Raw genomic sequence first — 19,262 nt, forward strand, 5'->3', positions numbered from 1 at the left:
CGATCAGCGAATGACCCCGTTTCCAGCCCCACCTAGTATCTCCCATTATATGGAACATAAAGGGAAACCATAATCTGCAAACAGAGGGGCTGTTTTCGTAACTTATTTACGTCTCTTACGTGCAACGAATGGCTGGCACAGTGCTTATATACTTCTCTGTCTTATAAGGCAAGAAATGTTTTCATAAAAAAATTGACCGCGAGAGATAGACAAAGGTGAGCATGAAATTGTAGGGATCTTTGGGGGGGGGGCACCCAACCTCTTTATAGGGCCTGGGAGTTCCTGTATTTTTTCAAATATGAATGGAGGCCATTTCCTGAGAGTTAGGTTTACAATCTACCAAAAACTAGATTCTAAAGGGATCGTGAAAAGAAAGAATGATTAAAAGGAGAAAATTCTGTCAGCAAAACACCTACCAAATGGACGCCTCCCTTCTTGAGGCAGCAGTCTGAAAGACCCGTTACCAGTACCGACCCAAAATATCTCCGATTGTACCCCACATAAAGGACAGGCTAATCCACAAACAGGTGAGCTGTATTCGTATACTCAATACGCTTTGTTGTTCGTTTGGATCTGTTTTGTTTGTTCAGCATAACTGATAAGTCGCTTTTAGGCGTAGCAAAACCAGCTTTGTACAAGCTGCCTAAGGCGGGGCTGTAAGGTTTGACCCGAGATGGAGCTCCAGTCTTTTCGTATTAAAGCCACATCAATTCAAGGTCTTATAAAAAGTCCGAACGTACTAAAAGACTAACAAACAAGTAAAACCCCCCTTTTGTTGAGAGAATCGGAAAAGATTTTTCCAACAAAGGAAGCAATTAAGATGTAATCAGAACATTCCGTACAGGTTACATCAATACAAAAGACACCGTGCCCTTTTGTGGGAGTCGAGCTTTATGAGTAACAGTGGATCTCATACATCTATAAATAATTATGTTTTTCCTAGTTACGCTTTCCACAGGATTTAGAGTAAGCATTCCGATTATTAACGTCTATTAGATTGGTAACATATTATGGTGTTCTTCAATGGAGTTTACTATCACTTGTATTTAGCCTTCGGGCAAAAAACTGAAACAAACTTCAAGTAGTAAATCGAAAGCTTTTTTTGTCATCGATGCGAAAGAGGAAGGCATAATTTAATTTTGCTGGGTTTACCAATTTCTTTTGTATCAGACCACCGACCCTGGTAATAGCGTTACACACGTGTTCGCACAATATTTCTGTGTTTTTATCGCTCAACCGGAATATCCAGTTTGGGGTACAATATTCCAGGTCTACAGGCATACAGCAGTGACAGGTGAAACAACATCACACGCCTAAACCACGTACATCTAGTTACGGACGTTGTATAAAGCTATTCACTGAAAAAGAACAATAATAACCAACTCGACGTGTTGTTTAAATATATCCAATGAAAAAGAGCAACAGTGCCTACCCCCCCCCCCCGCACACACACACAAACGGCTGCTAATTACGAGTTACTTAGATACCTTCTGTCTTAGATAAAAGACTTCGTAATGTTCTTTCTCGCCTACCAAAAAGGGAAACGCTTTAGGACTCACCTGAAAGAGAAACGTTAATCTGCTACTTCTGCAGACCACATAGAGGTGAATTCGGTTCCTTCAGTCGTTAAGGACCACAACACTCCGTCTCACCCCACGACTGCAAGTGACGCCATGCACTTAAGGACGTCTTACCTGTCTGTCCGGGACCCTTTCATGTTAAGTGCGTTCCCGTCATGCTTTGCGCAGGCGTGTGAAAGCTACTACAACCTTCCTGTTGTCTCGTTTAATATAGATCAGCTGTAAAGCCACTTGTTACATCGTTGCCACTTGTTGCATCGTTGCCACATTGTTGCAACTTGTTCCATTATGACATGTGTCTGATTCTAAAGGCACTGCATGCATTTTTCTGTTAAGCGTAGCAAACTATTATTCACCGTTAATCGTAGTCGGTCTGCTTTTATTCAACGTTAGTGTTGTCGGTAAATTATTAGAGAAGTGTGATTTGTCACTTTAATTGTATGTAGCACATTATTTGTTATCCTGAATACATCGTTAACATCATTGACAAATTATTCTTATCGTGATGTTGATCGAACGCCAGATTGCCCAATATCACAATGAAGTGTCCGGTTGAGTCGTTATTCACTAGTTTTGCCAGACAACTTTTCGCATTAATACAAAGAAATAATCCAGAAAGTTCGTTCCCCAAACCTTTCATAAGGTAGAGTAAATTTATCGTTAAGCGTTGCCGGCCTCCCTGAATTGTTTTCAGGACCCCCCCTGCCCGGGCAGACCCTGATTTCTAATCATGCCATGGCGCACTATGGAATATACTTTTCTGTAATACGATATACTTGCCATGTTCGGTTTGTAGCGATGCAAGACTTGCTTGCTGTGACTCCATGTTTTGTCGCCTCAATTCTTGTTACAACGTTTATTGTGTCTATTTTGAAAAATTAGGCATATTTCATCCGTCTTTTTTCTCCCTCTCGCTTAAGTTTGGAGTCTGCAGAGGGTATAATCTACAGAATATACTTGCTGGCGCTTACTAAGATTATACGAGTTTTTGTGAAATTTTATAATTCCTTCTTCATGCAAAGGATATTTTGTCTGGAATTCTTTCATACACTAGCCTTTATATCTAAGTGTGGACTTCAGGTTAAAGACTGTTTCTCTATGTAACACTAATGGAGATCTGAATAAAACAAACAAGGATAAAGAAAAGACTTACGGTTAAGCGACCTTGTAAGGCAACTGCCCACTTTTCCCTGTTGACCAAATCGCTTCAGTCTCGGCGAGAGTAAATTTGCCGTCCCTGCGTCTTCGAAAGGACTCCCTAAAGAACAACTCCCCACCTGTCGAACTGCACACCTTGATGACGTAACGAGACATACGATACGCCGTGCACCCGTGTTCTCTACCCGACCCTGTCGATATTCATTACGCTTCCTTTGTTATAATTAGTTTGGTGTGTAAATATCTACCAGATTCGACCGACCGGTTGTAGCGGAACGCGCCTAGGGCCACTCCAAATAAATTAACTGGTTCGTCGTTTATATTATAGATATTGCCCATTTTTTTCTTACATATTTCTGTTTATCAAATATAAGTACAATTGTTCAACAGACTTCAATAGACCCGATGCCACAAAGTAAAAGCAGATTTAAACATATCTAAAGATATCAACCCTCTTACAATGCAAACACAGGGAAATGCATAAATGATAACTTGTTGAAACCCACGATAAAGCCCACTTGATTTTGTAACAGAAGCATAATTTATGATTTATTTTGTATGTCTATTTTGTGCTTTGTTTTTTTGACCATACGAAAGTCGCTGGACTTTTTGTTGCGTCAATAAAGCTTATGTTAAAAACGGCTTAGTTAGAAAATCAACATTCTTTTAGAGTCTAAGGGGGAGGTCTGTAGCTTCTTACACACAGTTTCAGGTATTGAACATATTTAAGACCCCCCCCCCCCCAGCCTTAAATTTTCATCCAGTCCCCTTGAAATGTCCGAGAACATAGGGAATGATTTATCGTGGCCTCAGCTCAAACTGCTACTTGGTAACCTCTGACATGTTTACAGTAACCGTTAGTCACTGTTAGCCGTAGGACAACATCACCAACACACAAACACAAGCTAGCCTCCAAACCAGCCTGAGGCTTCTTAGGAAGTCTCTCATGACGTCGATTTTTGCAAGTTATATCCTGTTCAAGTTTTGATTGCAACTTTTAAGGCCTCAGAAGACTGGCAAGTGTCGAACTTATAGCTGAAATCACATGCCAGCAAATCAATATTCTTTTCTTCATTTTGGCCGAAGTGGCGCTGCACTCTACTAATTATAAATAACTTATTTCAACAACGCCACATAAAAGGAACATGATTACTTAATATACACAGTGACGATTACAATGGTAGTATCAAATTGAGATGAAGTGCAAAAGTACTCGGAAACATTCTGTACGTAATATTTAGATACAAAAAAAGATCAAAAATTGAAAGATCAAAACGCCACCGGCAAGCCTGCTATGGAGGCTAGACCTGCTCGCAACCACAGTAAGAGTGGTGGTGTCTGCTGCGGAGTGCATGCAGGTCCTCAAGGTCATCAAGAAACATGATCCTCCGTCTTATCAGGCCGACTCACGTCTTAAAGATTGAGACTATAGGTACGTTGTGTCTTATCTAAGTTAGCCACTCACATTAGAAGCTTTAAGTTGGCGACATTTGAGTTAAAGATGCACTTAAACGTGTCATCGGAGTCGCGTCAACCATCTCGCCCGCTTGTGAAGTTTTTGTTTGGTGTTTGTTTGTCCGCGTAACGTAACGTATCGTATCTATAAAGCTGTTTGTTGTTGAACGTTTTTTGTATCGATTAAAGGCAATATGATCCGTAAAAGAAGCATTCTAGCCGGTTTACAAACAAACATAGTATAAAGGATGAGTGGATTGCCGTGTCCTTTAAGTGTTAGGTTTGTTTGCCTTTTAATCCAGGTAATATCTTGCGAAGGTTGCCATAAGGTTGCATGTGTCATTGTCATAAAGGCCATTCTATTATAGATCTATTCCACAGCCTAAGTTGCTGAGTATATACAATCCTGTCTACATGTGCAGTGTAGACCACCTGTCCACATAGCTTGTACATCAATGGCCGGGTGGTCCTTATGATTTTGGGCTTATATAGGGTGAGATTATGACCCACATATATCTCTTTTGGGTTTATATAGGCTGAGATAATGACCTACATGTATCTCTTTCGGGTTTATATAGGCTGAGATAATTACCTACATGTATCTCTTTCGGGTTTATATAGGTTGAGATAATGACCTACATGTATCTCTTTCGGGTTTATGTAGGGTGAGATAATGACCTACATGTCATGTATCTCTTTTTGGTTTATATAGGGTGAGATAATGACCTACATGTTATCTCTTTCGGGTTTATATAGAGTGAGATAATGATTTACACGTATCTCTTTCGGGTTTATATAGGTTGAGATAATGACCTACATGTATCTCTTTCGGGTTTATATAGGCTGAGATAATGACCTACATGTATCTCTTTCGGGTTTATATAGGGTGAGATAATGACCTACATGTATCTCTTTCGGGTTTATATAGGGTGAGATAATGACCTACATGTATCTCTTTCGGGTTTATATAGGTTGAGATAATGACCTACATGTTATCTCTTTCGGGTTTATATAGAGTGAGATAATGACTTACACGTATCTCTTTCGGGTTTATATAGGTTTAGATAATGACCTACATGTATCTCTTTCGGGTTTATATAGGGTGAGATAATGACCTACATGTATCTCTTTTTGGTTTATATAGGGTGAGATAATGACTTACACGTATCTCTTTCGGGTTTATATAGGGTGAGATAATGACCTACATGTACAAATGTACCTCTTTTGGTGCATGCTAAACAAGCCGCACCACATCTGCTTGGACTGTTGACTTCTATATGAAGATGTATCAAGTGTTATTTGTGTTACGCCTCGTTGAATAATCCGGGCAACTGGATTGAATTTCAAAATCCCGAACCATAGCTTTTTGTCTCTTCATGCCTTTATTTAGCCTCGACTGATACGGTAGAATTTGCTCTCGCAGAATGCACGCTGTTTGTAAACGTTCCATTGCCCAATGTCATCGGTAAATACCCTCTTTATTGTGAACCTGACAAAAATAGGCTTGCACAAAACAGTTACCACCCCCCCCCCCTCCCCCAATATTTTACCAACTTGGAAGCCTTAAAAACTATGTTTCTACTAATTTAGAAATTGCCCACTTATCATCATAATAAATCAAACCCGGTAATGTGCGTAGAAACATCAAGTAGCTCTATAGAACAAACATTATCCTTTTTTTTCAAATTTTAAGTTATTGTATGCTAGTGCACGTGTGTTCCGTCGCAATTAATCATCGGGCATGAGCTTGCAAATTGCAGATATATGAATTCATTGTGTAAATGTTTTGTTGTGTGTTTGTTGGTCTTTGCGGTATTTGTATACATCTGGAGGTTACACGATAAGCCCAAGAACAATGCTGGATCGTTAACAAACAATCATCCGTATCTGTTGTAACATCTCTGCTGTCTTATGTTCGCTGTTACTATAACGGCACTTCTGTTCCGCAGCTATCTCTTACATGTATCTTATGATGTCCTTTTTAAGACCTTTCAATCCTCCGTCCAGCCACACAAAACGCTTCGAAAATATGATCGCTCGTGCGTCTGTGTTACAGTCACGGTCTGAAGCTTTTCTCAGCGGTTGTCCAAGCTCCTTAAAGGAACGCCAAGGTGTCTTGAAGGTGGGGAGAAGACGTTGTGGTGCGACACCTTGTGTGCTTGGGTGGGAAGAAATGACCGAGGTCTGATCTGTCACCAAAAAGCAGCAAAAAAGGTATGTCAGAGCTCCCATTGTTTGAGCTAGATTTATCATCTACACAAATTGTTGTGCGCTAGAAGAAAAGCAGCTATTTTTGCAATCCTCACTCATCTGCGGAGTAGCACAAATCATAACCAGCCTTTCTAGCGTTGACCTGTTACTAATTTTCAAATTATTCAGTGACCGATGTCTCGTTGACAGAAAGATTTAAGGCAAAGCTAGAAAAGGTTTGCATAACACTTTTTGCTTGTGACTTGATGTGCGCTATAGTAAAATCACGGGTTAAAAGGAGAACCAGACATGCCTCTATGATAGAGCCATCGACTGGCCCCTAGCTCCCATTTGTAGGTTACTCCATGTTGCACCGTCCAGGACTGTGCTGCTTTTAAGCTTAGTCCTGTGTCTTTCACAATCTGGTCTTTCCATTGCTTGGGGTCTTTATAATGACCAAACGTATCCTCTCCCTGTTTCGATGAACAATTACAATGCAAGTAGCCGTTCATGAAATCGGCGTGTCTGTTCTTATATCGCTTGATCGGTAAACAGCAGCAAGGCGTACATGTAGCACGACTGTATCGGTGTCTGTATCGCAAGGCCGATACGCTATCACATGGTGAGACGTCAACTCTCATGATTTCTTCACGTACCGTATATAAGACCGCTAAACAACAAAATCAAACAAAAACTTCGAACCATGATATCGAGGCCTTCTCAAGAATGTCTGTATATCTGAAGTTTGCATACCTCGAGGATAGTACATCTGCAAAGAAGGACGATGTACAAAGTCGTTGGAATCTAAAGCTCAGTGCGACTGTATAATTCTATGGCCGGGTATACTAATTTCTCTGGCGCACTCTTTTTACCCTATTTGGCAACTTTCTGTCATTTTGCATGCAGAGAAATCTAAACGAGGCTAGCCTTTCTGCATGGTTTCAAAACAACGATATTTAGGGCAGTAGTTTAACCTTTTGGCTTTCAAGTTGGTGCTTATAATGTATCTTTTCTGATGGCATATAAGTTCTAATTGAACTAGGTTTCTCTAACGATTACAACTGAAGAACAACAAAATACACACACATCATAAGCTAACTGAAAATGCCCTACTCGTAGAGTCTGCTACGAAGGCGACATTGCAACTCACTAGACCCCGTCACGCCACACTTAAGAAGGCTAGCCTGTCATCGACACCCTTTGTGTGAGACGTCACCCGTGTTGGCTTTCAGCGCACATTGTAACGTTGTCCCAGAACTGTCACCGGACGTGACGTCATGTGACGTTGCCTTGGCGACGAACTGGAACGTCTCATATTACTGAGGTGTCTATCTTTTCTCTAACTTTGAAAATGCAGTCTTTCTTAAGGGAGCGAGTTTTAAAAGTGTTGATAGTAAACTGTGCACATCCATGCACATTTCATAAGATCGGTAAGTCACTGAATGAAAAGAAGAATCAAGTGATTCATGCAACCGACGTTTCGGAGAACGTCTGTCGCCTTCCTCAGGGCAATTTTGACTGGTTCTCTTTGCACTACAAATACAGGCTTTTGGTATCGTATCTATAAGAAGCGACATCTATAGCTGCAATACAAAGTGAACCACTCAGAATTAGCCTGAAGAAGGTGACAAATGATCACCGAAATGTCGATTGAATAAAACACTTGGTTGCGTACAGAGAGTACACACGACCCCAAACGGAGCCACCCCATAAAGAATAAATATATGCCTATATGTCCACTCTTATAGGTATTTTTCACGATGCTGACGTCTGACGAGAAGTCTCCGGAACGGGAGTTTATTGATAACACAAGTCTACATGGCTTCAACAGGGTAAGTTTGTTAGCACGAAAGTTAATCAGTGTGGGTAGTTAACGTAGTACAAAGTTTACAAAATTTGGTTGGAACTTGGAACACAAAATGTAAGCGCATTGAATTGTCGACAGTATTTCGCAGAACCAAACGGATTAAACGAATAACAGAGGTTAGTTAAATTACGTGATGGAAACTCCGGGTACTTTGACAATTTGTATGCTTCAACGGGATACGTCTATTATCACGAAAGTTCATCGGTGTCGGTGACTAGTGCAGAGTCAAAACTGTGTCTCAACACAAATTTGAAGCATCTAATTCGTGACTGCCCTACGGCAGACTGTCCTATTTCAGAAATTCCAGTGACCAATCACTCAGGTTTGTAGGAAACAAGTGACGTCAGCCACTGGTCTTAAGTGCCATATCAGATACCTCCTGACACTTCGAGCAATCGTATGCTACAAGTCGATGCAGAAACATATTGTGTTTGAACAAAGTTTAAACTCTGCGTGAACGAAGCTGATGCTATGTTATATTTTGCATCTGTAATTTCGTGGACCGACTTTCTCTTCGCAGCATGCTAGCAAGAGGCTTAAGCGCGAACCCAACTCATTTCGTTAAGTGTGTTGAGTTCTTTTACATGCAGAGGTTTTACTCCCTATGGTCGCCTATACACGAGGCCAATGGCGTTACGTCACCATCCGAAGAGACGAATACAATCTTCTACAACATGCCCATTACTTGTTTCTATTTCATCCAAGAGTATGGTAATCTGTTGCAATGGTACCAAGTACGTGCCTGATTATATATAGTATATAGGTCCAACCAAGACCCACAGAAGTCGTTTTGCTACATGTCATAAGTCGTTTCACTACATTGCAAGAGTCGTTTCGCTTATAACCGTTTCACTCTTTTCTCTCCGCTTAGATCCACCACCCGAACCGTGCTATCCGGGCAGTCTGGATCGTGGCGATGGTGGGCGCCTACGCGGGCTTCATCTACATGGCCGTTGAGATGTACGGTACCTTATATGCTATAATATCTTTATTAGATCCAAACCACTGGACAAATTTTTGAGAAATACAGACGTTTCAAATTCCATCTGATATTCTTCATCAGTTCAAATAAAATGAACGCGTATATACATGTCAAGTAATTCGGAACACGGAACACCCACCTAGATATTCTAATTTAAGTTCTATGTTGTCTGTATCATTCTTGTGTTCCTTACCTTTGTAAAGCAGTACATATACGGTTTTTGCGCTAACGTGACTTATGATAACGTATTGTCCGCCATGTTGAGTGGTTAAACATGGAAATGGCCAGGTGGATTTGAATGTGCACATGTAACTACATCACTCCATTATGACATCATACACATCCATATCAGATCTGATCTTCAAGTTGCACCAGCCATCATGGTGGTTATGACGTCACGTGCAAGTCATGACAACCGTTGCTAACCTGTACCCTCCCTTCTCCAATGGTAGGGCCCGGACGTATTTCAGTTATGACACTGTCTGTGACGTGAAACTGTCATTTGAAGACAAGATGACGTTTCCGGCTGTCACCATCTGTAACTACAACAGGTAAGTCTTTTTTTTTACATTTGTTTATTCGTGAAGCACTCCGATAGGCCTGCTGGCCACTTTTTATTGAGGTCATGGGGGAAGAGGTAAAAGACAAAGATGCAGACTACATTATGTTCATCGTGTATGTAGATAGCTTTTTGACTTAGCTTTAAGCCTGAAAATCGTCTGTTTTGGTAGAAAATCGACCTTCACTGAATCAGGACGGGAGACGGTACAGACTATCAACCGCCTTTGACCTGCCGCTTACGTCATACTTGCGGACAATGTACCGAGCAATCGGGTACATAGTTAAAATGAAGAAGACCAGAGAACGCATAGGTCAAAATCATTCTGTTGGAAAACATTTGTAGGAACAGTTTCAGACTAAAATCTGTCATTAAAATCGTTCAGGATTGACTAACACAAGCTCAGATGGGAGTCAGTGGAAGTTGTCCATCCTAGAACTACGTACATACACATAGAGCATCTAGAATCCATCATGCGTAGTATCTGATACCAGACACAACTGATTGTAGAGTAATAAATGGCTGTTTGTTGGACAGGAATTATACATTTGTAGTGACACTTTTCGATTAACCACTGCAGGATTGATTCGCACAAACTGACGTGGGCGGAGTGGTCCATCCTGTCCACCCTCCTGTACGGTAGCGCCATGGACGTGCCCACCCTGCAGGCCTTCCTGGGACCCACCTTCAGCGGCGTCAACAGGACAACCAACGGCACCGTCACGAACGCTACGGTACGTCTCACGACAACAGTATCCCTCTAGAACCATACACAGCATCTAGAACTTATTACGTAGCCTGCAAGCATTAGCCTAAAGTATCAAACATTTGCACACAACAGAACCCAGCACACATATGGGACAATAGGGGTGACCCGGTGTGATTGGCTAAAACGCGAGCCGTAGCGAAGCCACATTACATTACTAGCTATCAAGAACATCATGCTTCACCTCAGTTGAGGATGACTGTTAATGTTAATTTCCTTTTTAAATTGATAGACCATGGACATGGCGGCGGCCGTCCGTATGAAAGGCTTCGACATCTCGCCCACCCGGATGTACCTCTGCGAGTTTGGAGGCGGTTCCTGCACTGAACTGGTGAGTTTCCACTATTCTTGGCTTTTGTTTCGCAACTGTGGTCTGAGGAACGCTACGAGAAATCGGGAGGCTATGGTCGGCTATGCGTGACAGGGGCTTTATGAAGATTAGATTAAGAAGGTTTATTTAGATTAGGAAGGTCTGAATATCTTAATCAAAAGAGTCTTCAAGTCAGCAGATTAGCATCATTTGGGCCGGCCTAGTAATACAGCATTGACCTCTAAAGACTAGAAGTTGACCTTTTCTTTTTGAATGCCGTTTAATATTATTGGGAGATATGACTCTATAGTTAATTTCATTTACTTTCGACAGCGTAAGCTATGCAATAAGAATGCATATTCTCGTATTGTGCACGTGATTCGACTATTTGAATAATGTCAGTCATCAGTAATTGTTATCATATTTGCGCTTTTTTTAAGGCTTACTACATTATGAGCATTTACGCTAAGACGATGTTGGTTGTACCCCTACAGAATTACACCCACACCTTCAGTGCGTACGGGAACTGTTACACCTTTAACGCAGACGCCGCCAACCCGCTGAACCAGACCATTCCGGGCGCCACCATGGGTTTCCAGGTCGTCATCAACGTCATGGCGGTAAGAGACAAACAAACATAGCTAAGGTCACAATGGTTTATGATCCTGGTTACACCATAGGCTTCCCGGTCGTAGTCAATGTCATGGCGCGCGCGGTAAGAAACAAACAAACATACAAAGCTAAGGTCACACTTTTCTTGGGCATTTCTTACCATAAAGTCTGCATAAGGTCTAGATGGAACAGGGGGCAGGGAAGGGAACTTGAAACTGTCATCATCATCATCATCATCTTTTGGGCGTTCATGGCATTTCACCGCCAAGACGTATCGTTCGCCTTTAGACGATTTGCCGTCAGCTGTATACATGTAAAATATTTCTAGTCTATATTTCAAAATACCTTAGGATGTTCTTGAGCCTTCCGATGCTCCAAAGCTCCACGAAGGTCCTATAGCTCACAGCACATATGATCTCAGGGAGTTGATTGCGAGCACAAGGTCTTCTGGTCTCATATACATTGAAGACGCAGAGTGCTTCTAGCTCTGATTAGCTGAAACACACGTCCGTCAAGCAGACAATCACATCACTTCATGGCTTAGGGTGTGGGAGTGGGGGGTGGGATGTCATTGTTCCATAATATCATTGTTTTCATTACTGTTTTTTTAAGTTTATAAGTGTTTGTATGTGGTACTGTTAAGATAAGCTGTAAATTTGAGTGCAGTGTCACGTTACGTTGTCCTTTTCTCTCTAATAAAGTAGGTCAAAGATAGGTTTCCAGACATTGTCCGCCTCTGAAAACTTTGCATCTTGGAGAGAATATGGTTTTTAATCTATACCGATTAACTAAACACTACAATACAGATGTTAACCTGGCATCCATGGCAGTCTATCGTGGTTTGACGGGCTCTTTTCGGGATAGAGGGGACTCTCTGACGCCGGGATACTCTTTGGCATCTGGTAGTAGTTTTACGCGGTAGGAAGTTGATTAGCTGTAAAACTGCTACTAAGTGTCCATCGGCAGAGAGCTCTTTCTGCTCAGAAGAAAGTCCGGCAAAACCAATGTAGACTTGATTTTAGGTTACATAGACCTATGGCGTCATGCCTAACGTTGACTCTCTCGCGGCAGGATTCCTACACGGAGACCATCGCGGCAAGCGGACACACGGACGTCGGGCTGAAGTTCCTGATCCACGACCAGTACGAACCGCCGATGGTGGAGACCCACGGGCTGTCCATCAAGCCCGGCGTTCATAGCTTCGTCTCCGTCAAACGGACAGAGGTGGGGATTTAGGCGAGAGTAGTAGAGGTATGGCTAGGGTGATAGAGGTACGGATAGGGTGGCAGAGGTACGACTAGGGTGGTAGAAAAATGGTTATTGCCGTGGTAGGGGTATAGCTATCATATGGGGGTAGAGTAATTGCATGCTATGGTGGTAGAGGTATGGCTATGGTGGTAGAGGTATAGCTATGAACAGCAAAGTTCTTTATTCACAATCACATATTTTCATGAGCCAACGTTCCGATGACCGTCTGTGATCTTCATCAGGGCAATGATGGGCAAGCTTAGTCACGTTTGGGACCGCATCGTTGACACTGCAGCGACACCTAGCTGCAGTACGGAGTAGAAGTAGTCATTACTGCCCAGATGAAGGGTCACCGAAATGCTGGAATTTTACTGTGTTGGAAAGACTTAAACCGTTAACCAACTATGTTCTGATATTCGGCCTTTCTCCCCAGTACTATAACCACGTGCCGCCATGGGGGGAATGCCAGGACCTGAACCTGACGTACTTCGACGCCTACACGCTGCCGGGCTGCAACGTGGAGTGTAGGGGGAAACATGTTGAGGAACGGTGTGGCTGCACGGCGTACTACCTACCAGGCTCTGCGCCCCCTTGTGATCCAGACGTGCTCTTCACCTGCGTCAAAGACGTATTGGGTAAGTGACAAAAACAACCGTCTAGAACCTTAGATAAAATCAGTAACTTTCAATCAAATAAAAAGAAGTGAAATTTTTATTCTACGAATTTCTCTCCACTTTTCGCGGTAGTGCCATTCCTATCCAGTAAAACACTGCTGTTTTTCAATTTTGTCTCAACGACGGGTGGTATAAACTTCCTGCCATTTATGACCGATTGCTGACGCCAAGTGTGCCCAAGGTCACGTGATCGAAGTCATTGGTCACTTGAGGAAGACTGCAGTAGGTCAGTCGAAATTTCGACGTGCTAACTTTTCGTATTGGATCTAATGTTTAGCTCTGTCATGTATGGTGTAATCCTTTTTTTACAATACCGTTTTGATTTTCATACCCATCGAAACGGTTTCTATATCAAACAAGATGGTATCATAACGGTGAATGCCGTTCACCATATTGTGCATTTCCACCGATTGAAGCTTTGAACTCATAAAGCGTGTTCGAGTTTTAGTGGCAAGCTCTTAAGCGTTCTTCTGGTATTCTTTTTATGGAGCTTTCTGCACCAAATAGTCAGTGGTTATCGGAGAAGGTCGAACTATCTCTGAATATCTGAACACAATTGAGATGCATTGGAAGGCAAATGACCGTTGACATACATCGATATCCCCAAATGGTGGCGATGGCGTCATATGGATACGCCCAATAAACTTTATTTCTCTGTGTTTGCAGCGGAGGTGAATGAAGGGAAGCTGACATGTGACTGCCCGCTTCCCTGCAGCATGGTCAAGTACAGTCCCTCCCTGTCCTTCTCAGCATGGCCCAACCAGCTCACCGAGGACTACTACAGCACTACATACAACCTGAGCAGGGGATATCTCACGTAATGTAGCATCGTTTACCTACTCACTCACTCACTCACTCACTCATTCTCACTCACTCACTCACTCAGCATGGCCCAACCAGCTCACCGAGGACTACTACAGCACCACATACAACCTGAGCAGGGGATATCTCACGTAATGTAGCATCATTAACCTATTCTCACTCACTCACTCACTCACTCACTCACTCACTCACTCACTCACTCACTAACTCTCTCTCTAAATTATTCTGTCTCGTTCACTCTCATTCTCACACTCACTCGCTCGCTCTCTCTCTCACTCACACATTCCAACATGGACAAAGAGCTGGCAATCCTAATGTCTTGGACAGTCGTTCTTAAATAACAACTATTGTCCAAAAGATTTAAAAAAAAAAGGTTTTGGAGGATTATTCTTTAAAAAAGAATAAATCAAATAAAGTTGTCCTGGAGGTATTTAGTTTTATCGGTAATTGTAACATTGTGTCATTTTTCAGGGACAACTTCGTGGTGCTGAGTGTTTATTACGAGGATTTCAGCTACATGAAGATTTCACAGCTGAAAGCGATGGACGGTGGGCAGTTGGGATGCAAGTACATATTCATGTCTGTGCGAAACGTACACAGCGTTATCGAGTCATTGTTCAGTATGTGCCGCCAAGTTTGTGTCCTTATTTGCATTTCAGTGAATCAAGTATTTCCAGACATTTGAAGAACCCCCGACCCTCTCAAAACCCTCGACCTTCTCTTATTGATAAGTGTGTTGGATACTTAAACATTCTCGAAGGGTGGACCTCCTCCAACACGGGACCTACGGCTAAACGTCCCATCCAAAAGGACGTCCCCAGCTGGAACTAAGTACTCATTTCCACCTGCGAGTTAAGTGAGGAAATAGATGTTAAGTGCTTTTCCCGAGGGCACAACGTTGGGGTCTGCTAGGGATTCGAACCCTGTATCTTTAGCTTCTGAGCTCAACAACCTTAACCATGTGACCACCTTTTTGTACAGGTAACATGGGTGGAATGATGGGTCTGTTCATCGGAGCCAGCGTGCTGACGCTGGTGGAGCTCACCGAGTACCTAGTGGCCCGTCTCTCCAAGTCTTGGGACAAGAAGAAGCGCCCTCAGGCTGTTCAGGTGCAACCTGCAGTAGCCTTGGACACGAGTGAAAAGAAAATTAAACAACCACCCGATTACTTTGTTATTCACAAGTAGCGGTTGCTCCGGTGTGAACACACAGAGTACATGTCAAACACACAGTGTACATGTTAAGTGTCGCAATGTACGAAGTAAGGGCAGGATATCGGTACTCATTACTGTACAATACGGCGAAATCCTTTATTTTACGTACAAGTCCCATACTTGTTTACGACGTCTCTTATCGAATATCATCTCACTGGTACAGTAACTGAATAGACTTACACATAAGTTTCTTATTACTTTTTGACTAAAAACGTGTTATTCCTACCACAAAAATGAATGCACTGGAAAAAGATGAATACTCTTTCTGGGCGGTTTCAGCACCAACGTTGATTCACGATCCCCTCGAAAGCATCCATTTGGTTCCCTGGAATTAAGCTGAATGTTGCATAAGCAAGGTCCATCTGCAAATTATGTGAATAATTCAAATTGCTGATTACGTTCAAGGGAAAAGCTATGAGTGTCACCATAGTAGCTAATGCTTATAACGTGGCCAAATCAGTTTGCTGCTTGTTACTTTTGAAGTGATTGACACTTTGTTCTAATCTATATTGTTCATCTAAAATCCCTTATTTGGGCTGTTCTCCTGCAACTGTATCATGAACCAGAAAAAACCATATCAGCTTACTTGAAAAAGTCTTGATATGAATGTTAACTGTTTTTGATTTGATTGACATCTGATTTGCTTCAGTCTACAGCTCATGTTGAACTAAGGCATTGACTTCTATGTTTGGACTATTCTATTATCGAAGAGGGGTGGCCACTAGCCAGGAAACCTCTTGGCTCCCTCACTATATGATGTATAGAGCATCATAATTATCAATCCCCTTCTTTTAATCTAAAACTCAATACATGTATCTACAATGGAAAAAAAACTTTGAGTTGCTTATCTATCCAAGAGTCTTTTGACCACCACATGTATTAATGTGTACTGAAATATAGACTACATCTACTAGTACTGTAGTACATAATTTGCACATAGATGTACAAAATGAAACAAAGCGAAACTAAAAATATGCTATGAGGACAAGGTAACATTCTCAACTTATTATTCAAACATTAAGATTCAACAGCAACATCGATCTTTATGTATTTATAGCAATAAATTCTACACAATGCTAAGTGAATTGAATTCATTATGATTAAGTCTAAGCTTCTTCATTCTAAATGAATAACTTTGACTATAATTTTGACTTAAGCTGCACTTTTGTGCAACTATTTTTCATGGTGTGCCTTGGATGAAAACACATTTCAAAGAAAATAAACTATATGTACTTGTCTTGTATGAAGGTGTTGTCTTATTTCAAGTTCTAGTAGACTTATGAAGATACATGTACTTTAAATTGAGACACTTCCGTTCAAGAATCATTAACAATTGCTCCACAAGCACCTTTAACAAATGCAACATTCAAAATAATTTCTCCAATCTATGACATTAGATAACATATAGTCTTGAAGTTGGTATCCCAAGGGAGAACTATGACTATTCTTTCTATACAGCCTTGAGGTGATCTTGGGCTTTACTACTTTCTTGATTCTTGAACAATTTAAAGTACAAATTTTAAAATAGAATTTTTTTTTCATCCCTTGAAGGTGACAACATGAAAACAGGCAGCTGGTAGGAAAGCTTGAATCTGGCTTAGTACATTCACTCACTGAAACTGTGTGTACCAAGATACAACTGAAGGTACCTTAGTCACAGACTCTAGATTTCGTTTTAAATTTTGTCTTCCAGTTCAACCATATTTTCCATTCAAATCCAAGAACAAACAATCACTTAATTAAACCGGACTATATTCACTAGCTGGAACAAATTGTATAGATGTATACCACGTTACACACTATATATTTTTTTCATGTTCTTACTCTTAAACATCATTTTATGTATGATTCTAATTTAAGAACAAACAAGTTGTGGCCTTACCAGCTAAAAAACTGTTAGCAAGAACAGAATTAGACTTAAAGTTTAACAGCATGTTTGAAGTTCATTCAAAACTAACGGCCGCCTCTAAGAATTGGTTCAGCTTTACCCCAGCGGATTCCCAGAACTTCTCAGGAAGAAGCAGTCTTGAGACAAACAACTCCTCATCTGTGATAAGGAGGATACTGGCAGGTTTGAGATCCTTGTTGTCTTGAGCGGCATCTTGAGGGACTGGGCTACCTGGACTTGCACTGCCAGAACAGGGGAGGGAAACCTGTGCAGAGAAAATGGATTTCATCTGAGAAAAGTTTCATCTAGCTTGACTAAATTGTGTTCCTATAGCTGCCTGCCCCACTATAACCGGCCCCCAAGTGGGGGAGGGGGGGTGACCAAAAAGTTGACAAACAGGTGTTTATACCTAGCTGTCTCCTCAGGGCAATACTTACTGGTTCATGTGTCATTGCAGTGTCAAGAACGCTGTGTCAGGGGGGATATCTGACCTTTAAATCCCACCTAGTATTGATAAAATCTATTGGATAGATACTATGTTGCTGTAATGTTGTGAAACTGTGCTTTGACAGTATGCATGGGAATGAAGGAGTAAACTGATGATAGCATCGTCAGAAGACAGAAGGTGAGATGCAAATCAGTACTAGAAGGCTTGGTTTGACATTTTGCATTAAGGGTGTGAATACCTGTTGTTCCTCTATCATCTCAACATCTTCTGGAGCACTACTGGAGGTGGACTGCAGGTAGACAGGTTTTACACCTGTTCCCTGGGTGGGGTTCAGCTGTACAGGTACAGGTGCAGTTACAGGTGGAACAGTCTGTCCCGTAGGTGCAACACCTGTTCCTTGGATGTGCTGCAGGTGTACTGGTACAGGTGAGGTGGTTTGTCCAGCAGGTGTCACTACTGCTGAGACTTCTGCCAGTGGAGTTCCTCTGTAACACACCTGAAGGAACAACATGTCTTTAAGATAGACATCATATTTCTCTGCTCACCAAGAGGAGTTGGCTAGGAGGTTGTTTTTTTTCAGCATTTGTTGGTTGGTTGTGGAAAAAATAATTTCAAAAGTTATGAACAATTTCTGCCTAAGGAATAGACCTATAGTATAACGAAGCAGTAATCAGAATTAGGAAAGTCAAGTCCATCCATAGGTTTTAAAGTCCAGTGTCCTTACCTGTCGGAACACATTGGCTCGTTTCTGGCCCGTCCTGTGGCCCCAGATGGCCCGGTGCCATTGGGCCACTGTGGAGAAGGTCAGGCCACCCTGCGTCATCACAGCGCCATCTGCCAACAGGCTAGCAAACTGCAGCCCAGCCTACATGGAAAGAGTATGAAAATAATACTATGGTGTCACTTCTTTCTGCATACAGTATAAAAAGTTGATTACAAGGCTGATACCGCCACAGATAAACCTTTGTAGTTTTGTACAAATAAGTCTATTTAGTACCAAGGGGACTCAAGTTACAAAGAGAAAGGAGGTTTTCACGGTGTTTCAAATTTTATGGTTGACTTGACACAATTCTGTAGTAAAGCTACTGTAGTACCTGTAAACAGTTTTGTAGTGTCATGATTTTGTAAAATAACACACTGTGTACTTTTTATGATTTTCAGTACCACATTCATGTTTCTAAAGCAATATTCAGCAGTGTTAAGTTCAATGTTCTTCCTACTTAGGGTAGACCATGTATCAAACTGGCCATACATCTTAAGGAAGAGGAATATTTCTTGACAAAAGAGCCTTTTCTGCCCTAGAAAACTTTATATCTTTGTCTTTGAAGAGAGTTTTTTTCCAGAATGGTATGTATGGTTTTTCAACAGTTCCTTATGAAATCGTCTTAGAAGTTGAGAACTTTCCAGGAAGACCTTGACTCACCTTTCCCTTACAGGACAGCACATCTTTACCTGGCTGGATCAGTTTAGCTCTGAGCAGCTCTGGTAC

General features: G+C 41.7%; 1 protein-coding gene and 1 long non-coding RNA gene across 2 annotated transcripts; one reads left to right on the top strand and one right to left on the bottom strand.

Annotated features, from left to right (window-relative positions):
* The first annotated feature begins 6,222 nt into the window (after positions 1-6,222).
* LOC136445740 (acid-sensing ion channel 5-like) lies at positions 6,223-15,410 on the top strand. Its single transcript, XM_066443875.1, has 12 exons — positions 6,223-6,407; positions 8,132-8,215; positions 9,122-9,210; positions 9,685-9,783; positions 10,372-10,525; positions 10,790-10,888; positions 11,362-11,487; positions 12,551-12,703; positions 13,161-13,362; positions 14,068-14,218; positions 14,695-14,843; positions 15,205-15,410. The coding sequence occupies exons 2-12, from the start codon at positions 8,144-8,146 to the stop codon at positions 15,408-15,410; spliced, it is 1,500 nt and encodes a 499-aa protein (XP_066299972.1). The 5' UTR covers positions 6,223-6,407; positions 8,132-8,143.
* An 801-nt stretch (positions 15,411-16,211) lies between these two features.
* LOC136446346 (uncharacterized) lies at positions 16,212-18,282 on the bottom strand. Its single transcript, XR_010757563.1, has 2 exons — positions 18,012-18,282; positions 16,212-17,590 (listed from the first exon to the last, which is right to left on the bottom strand). It is a non-coding gene; the product is annotated as an uncharacterized lncRNA (long non-coding RNA).
* Positions 18,283-19,262: the final 980 nt, after the last annotated feature.

The sequence above is a fragment of the Branchiostoma lanceolatum genome, chromosome 12 (genome assembly GCF_035083965.1).
Source record: "Branchiostoma lanceolatum isolate klBraLanc5 chromosome 12, klBraLanc5.hap2, whole genome shotgun sequence".
Classification (NCBI taxonomy): Eukaryota; Metazoa; Chordata; class Leptocardii; order Amphioxiformes; family Branchiostomatidae; genus Branchiostoma; species Branchiostoma lanceolatum.